This window comes from Macadamia integrifolia, chromosome 8 (genome assembly GCF_013358625.1).
Source record: "Macadamia integrifolia cultivar HAES 741 chromosome 8, SCU_Mint_v3, whole genome shotgun sequence".
NCBI lineage: Eukaryota > Viridiplantae > Streptophyta > Magnoliopsida > Proteales > Proteaceae > Macadamia > Macadamia integrifolia.
In genome coordinates this window covers 16,836,200-16,841,668 of record NC_056564.1, presented here as the reverse complement: position 1 = coordinate 16,841,668, position 5,469 = coordinate 16,836,200, and the positions used below count along the sequence as shown (strand labels likewise).

General features: G+C 40.3%; 1 protein-coding gene across 1 annotated transcript in view; it reads right to left on the bottom strand.

The window, feature by feature from the left end:
* LOC122086993 (60S ribosomal protein L4-1) overlaps window positions 1-2,736 on the bottom strand; it is a 4,814-nt gene extending 2,078 nt beyond the window's left edge. Inside the window, exon 1 of the mRNA XM_042655937.1 lies at window positions 1,534-2,736. Coding sequence (XP_042511871.1) covers window positions 1,534-2,640 — 1,107 coding nt within the window. The 5' untranslated portion in view covers window positions 2,641-2,736. The remainder of the gene's footprint in view (window positions 1-1,533) is intronic.
* Window positions 2,737-5,469: the final 2,733 nt, after the last annotated feature.

Below are 5,469 nucleotides of genomic sequence, written 5' to 3'. Positions count from 1 at the left end.
GGGGGGGGGGGGAAGAAAGGAAATCTGGTGTCAATCAGAGCTATACCTTGTTCCAGATTAATGGGTTGATGAAAGACTTTTGGGACCAAAGGGAAAATTAACAATGGAAGATGTGGGTGGTGGGCGCTTTGAGGGAGCAGATGCCAAGCAACCCAGTCCAAGTCAAATGGATTTCCAAATCATTTATTAATCAATACTTCCATCCTGAAGAAATCAATGATGCAGCTTTGCACAGAGAGAGAGAGATGGGAGGGGCAGGGAGCTGTAGCAGAGGTCAAGGAAGATGGGATGTGGGGGAGTTGTAAAGTGAGGTCAAGACGGGGCGTGGAAGAAATCTTTGGTTATAAAAATCATTCGTTTTATCATTTTACTTAATGGGCAATACTCGACAAGTTCATTAACATGTAACATTGAAGTCATTAATTGCATGAGAAATTAGCAACTACTTAAACAAAAAGTACAAATGCTTAAAAATGAGTTCAACAAAAAAACAGCAGAGACAGCGAAGACATCACCCTTAGATGACACTAAGGAGCAAAATATCAAAAAAAAAACTTCCGGGCATCGGGGTGAAACAAATCTTGAAAACATTTAAAAAAAAATATATATATATATATATATATTGCAGAGACTATCCACCCCTTGCAAGTTAGATGCAACTCTCTTTGATGCTTGAAGGCTACATATGTAAACCACACACTTCCAAACAATTGCTAAGATCAAGAAACAGCAAACCCTTTTTCTAGTAATATCAAATGCAGTTGTCAATCTTCAAACCATGAGAAATGAGAAAGAGTAACTTAAATCTAATAAAATAATCTATAATTGATAATAGGTATAAAACATAAGAATTTTTTAGTAGTAGTAGAATGACAACTCTGCCAGTCCCAAGCTCAGACAAAAGAGGGTCGGTGCATCAGGCCAGCCGCTGGAATTGTAAACTGAATCTAAACCTTTCAGCAGAAATAGTAGAATGATAATTTAGTAATTTACCAACTAAAATAGTTTTCATAATTATATAGACTGTAACAGGTATACAGAAATTGCAGTCATCTCTATGTTCTAACAGAACTAAGTCTCAAATAAGAAAAGAAGATGGGCTTGCAATCCAAGGATGTAAGCTTGCTTTCTCAATTCAGTCATCTGATACAAAAGGGGGCACATATGCCACAGAGATTACAGTAAAAATCTACTCAAATATAAGAAATGCCAATGCAATTACTTGTATCCTTAATAAGCTCAAGGGGGATAACTAAACTAGCAAAGAGCAAACCAATATCGAATGATTCCACAACCTTAAAATTTCAATTTTTTTTTTTTGGGGGCAAAGACCTTAAAATTTCATGTTGATAACACAAAGGATCAAGGAAATGGAGAACAATTAATCAAATTTATTCTCAAATGAACAAGCATGGGTACCTGCAAACAAAAGCGTACATTTAAAAACAAAACCAAAAATAACAACAGCATAAGAAAAAAGCCATCGAACAAAAATAGATTAACTACAAGTATGTATATAAGAGGAACATATACCTTAGAGACTTGCTTCCTCTTCTTGTCAAGCTTCTCTTTCTTAGCCTTTACTCGTTGAGCTTCAGCCAAAAGCGCCATCCTCCTAGCAGTCTTAGCATACGGGTTAAGCTTAAGAAGTGTGTTCAAGTTCTTCAATGGGTTCTTCTTAAGTGTTGCCCTCTTAACCTCGGTCTTAATCGGCCTCACTACAGACTGAATCTCATCAGAGTTAATGATCCTAGTAAGATCAGCATTGACCATCTTAGATCGGGGAAGAACGTAACTCTTTTTCTTTTCCGAGGGCTTCTCAAAAGTGCCATAGATTGAGTCCAACTTCTCAAAAGCTGATTTAGTCCAGACGATGAACCGGCCAAGATGACCACCGGGAGCGAGCTTCAAAAGGTTGAGCCTCTCCACATTAGCGACCTCAACACCAGGGATATTACGGAAAGCCTTAACGATCTTGGATCCTTCGGTACCATAAACAATGAGAGGGCCCTTGCGAGAAATGTACCTGCGGTTCCTCATCTTACCCTTGCCAGGCCGGATGCCAACGCTGTCCTTGGCCTTCTCAGCATCGGGGTAAGCACCGATCTGCTTAAGTACCTTGATAGCAGCAGATGTCTTCTCCACAGCCTCGGCTGAATCACCAACAACAAGAGGAATCTCGGGGGCATTTTCGATCCTGTGACCACGGGCAAGGACGAGAGAAGGAACAGCAGAAGCAGCGAGTGCAGAGGCCACGGCGTAGCGCTTCTGGTTAACATTGATCTTGCGATGCCAGCGGCGCCAGATCTTGGTTGGAGCAAACATGCGTCCGCCTCGGCACATGTTACCGAAGGCACCCTGGCCAGCACGGTGAGTACCACCACCGGGAACTCGAGGGATACGAGACACGGCACGACCAGTACCCCATGACTCTGCTGAGGTCTGATGGCCTGCGCGCTTGCTGACGGCGTAGGGCTGGCGACTGTTCCTGGAGATGTTGGAGTGGACGAAGTTTACTATATCTGGACGGATGGAAGCTTTCATCACGTCGGGAAGGGGAACGGAATTTCCTCCGTCCGTCGCCATATCGCCGTCTAACGGCTGGACCGTCACGAGAGGTCGAGCAGCAGCTACAGCCATTGGAACAGAGGAAGAGAGGCGAAGGGGGTGGGAAGGGGGGAGTGAATGCTTAGGGTTTAGAAGAGTCAGGAAATACGATGCTTGATAACAGCATTTAGGGTTTTCGTTTATATAGAGGTTTACAATGAGAAGGGTAGGCCGGATGTGAAACTTGGGTAGCGTGAGTTGGGTTGGGTTGGGTTGGGTCACCCTGGACCGGTTGATTTGGGTTCACTAATCCTTTCTTAACCCTGGTTTAAGCGGGACGCGGGGAGGAAAGGGAATAAGTCGGGTGGACGAGCCCAATCTTAATCTTGATTCCTATTGTTCGGAGATGTAAATTCATTCAGGGTTTCTATGTGATTGAATTCCTCTATGACACACAATAGGGAGTCTAGTGCGCATTCAACACCCAGAAACATCTTGGACTACGTGTGATCATCTTGGATTTCATGTTCAAGCCTTTTAAAACATTAGATGAACCATACGCCCTATTGCATCACAGATGATTCAAGTCCATTTATGTGGTTTCAACTGGGATTTTTCAATTCAAGATCAACTTGACCTAATTTTAATAGGTTCTTTCGTTTTGAAACCTGGCTAGGACACGATATCCTTTCATCTCTGTCTAAATAAAATTGTGGACAAAATAAAAAATTTTAAGACTATCAAAAGGATGCATGCATGGATATATATATATATATATATATATAAGATTATATTAGGTTATATAATTAATATCAACCTAAAATTTGATATGTGGCCAATTCATATCATTTCTCCTGCATATGAATTATACTCTAAGGCTGCTATTGGAAAAAAAAAAAATCCAAGCCTGTATTTGATATCCAATTTACATCCGTTTCACATTTCGATATAATGTGATGCGAAATACCTTGGGGTGCAATTTTGTCCTGGTGAGCTAGAACCTGTCCAAGCCCATCAAAGTATGACATGATTTCGGCTGGGCTTTTTCAACTGTGATTGGGCTTGGGTCAAAGCCTTGGGCTGGACCATGAATAATTTATTGGTATGGGCGTGGATGTTTCTATTTGGACATTTTATTTGGGCTGCTGGATTTATGTTCTTAATTTATTGACGTAGATATGGGAGGAATAGATTGAACGGAGCTCATGAGCGACACACCTTGGGCATAATGTGAATTTATGAGAGATAAACATGCTCATCATATGTCAAGCAAGATTAGTTAGGTTAGCTTCATCGGTAGGGTATAAATTTGCTTATGTAGCTTTATTGATTGCCTCTACATCAAGTAAATTTCGTTAATTCCCCGTGATGAAGAGAATAACTAGAAAAGAATGGCCAAACGAGAATTGGATAAGCCCCTCTACCATGTCTATATTAATATAATAGCTCATTTCTACATAATGGTAAAAGGGCCCTGTGATCGATGATCATAGAGACCAATAGAAAAATGAGAGATATTTTGATCCTTATCGACTTGATCTTGTTGCCCCCATCTAAATATAGGGGAAAAGAACTCTATTTTTTTCCATCTACCAAGCAAAATATAATTTATTCTTTCCTTCAGTACCCATTAACAAAAAATAAGAGTACTAAGATCCCAATCATCTATAGTTTATACATTCATATCTTCACAATAACGATTCAAAAACATAATCAAAATCACGCAAAAAGAAAAAAACCCAACAATCTTTAGACACACTTCTCTTCTACAATTATGCTTTCATTGATGATCCATAGCTGCAATAAGAGAATCCCCAAATTGATTTCATTTCTCAGAGATCAGAACAGAACCCATTCTCAAATACCCACTTTCCAAACAGCTACAGCTCCAAATTCTACGAGAAAGAAGTAAATTCAGAGGTCTCTGCAACCCATCTATGGCTTTCCCCATCTATATAACTGCAACTACAATGGGGAAAAGGCAGCAGAAAACGAGTAAGAAGCTCGAATGGGTCGATTCAATTGAGAGATGATACATCGACGCCATGAAGGCAAGAATCATTGATCGGAATAACTGTCTGAACCATAGGCACTTGCAGGTGAGTTTGCAGAAATAGAGCTTGCACTGCTGCCTTGACCATCTTCAGTCTTACCTCTTCCTCCTCCTTTAGAAGCTAGTGCCGCGACCGTACTGACCAAGTCACCAATTATCTTCCTTTTGATTTCCCCTCTCTTTGGAGGAAGACGAACTTCTTCTTTCTTCTTGGATTTAGCAGATTCTTTCTCCATTTCTGTGAAATGGGTCGGAATTGCAAAATCTCTCCGATGAAGAAGGCAAACAATAGCAGACAAAGCAGGAAATGAAACAGTCAAATGAGGAGGAGAAAGAAAAATCAGAAGTTCAAGAGGAAGAAGAAGAAGAAGACCCAAGACCAGAAATTGAAATTGTCTTCTCCAGTACTGGTAGCCAGGAAGGATTAAACAGAGAAAGTGAGATCAGAGGAGAAGGTTAAAGAGGGATGGCAGAAAATGAAATAGTAATATGAGGAGAATAAAGAAAAATTTGTTCAAGAGGAAGAGGAAGAAGAAGAACACCCAAGACCAGAAATTGAAATTTTCTTCTCCAGTACTGGTGGCCAGCAAGGATTGAACAGAGAAAGTGAGATCAGAGGAGAAGGTTACAGAGGGAGGTTCTACTGATACCAATCTATTTATAAATAATCTTGTGGGCCATTACCATTCTAACCAGTTGCTTCGGTCTCAAGCCTTCACACTCTCTGGTTGGTTCAGTGTAACAGGTCTAATGCCATTTTTTATTCTTTTTGTGTTTCAAAGGTCATTAATATATACTTAATTAGTCCAAATTGGGTTTATTTATAGCCCATATGTATCAACGTAGGTATTTATTTTTTCCTTCAAAAA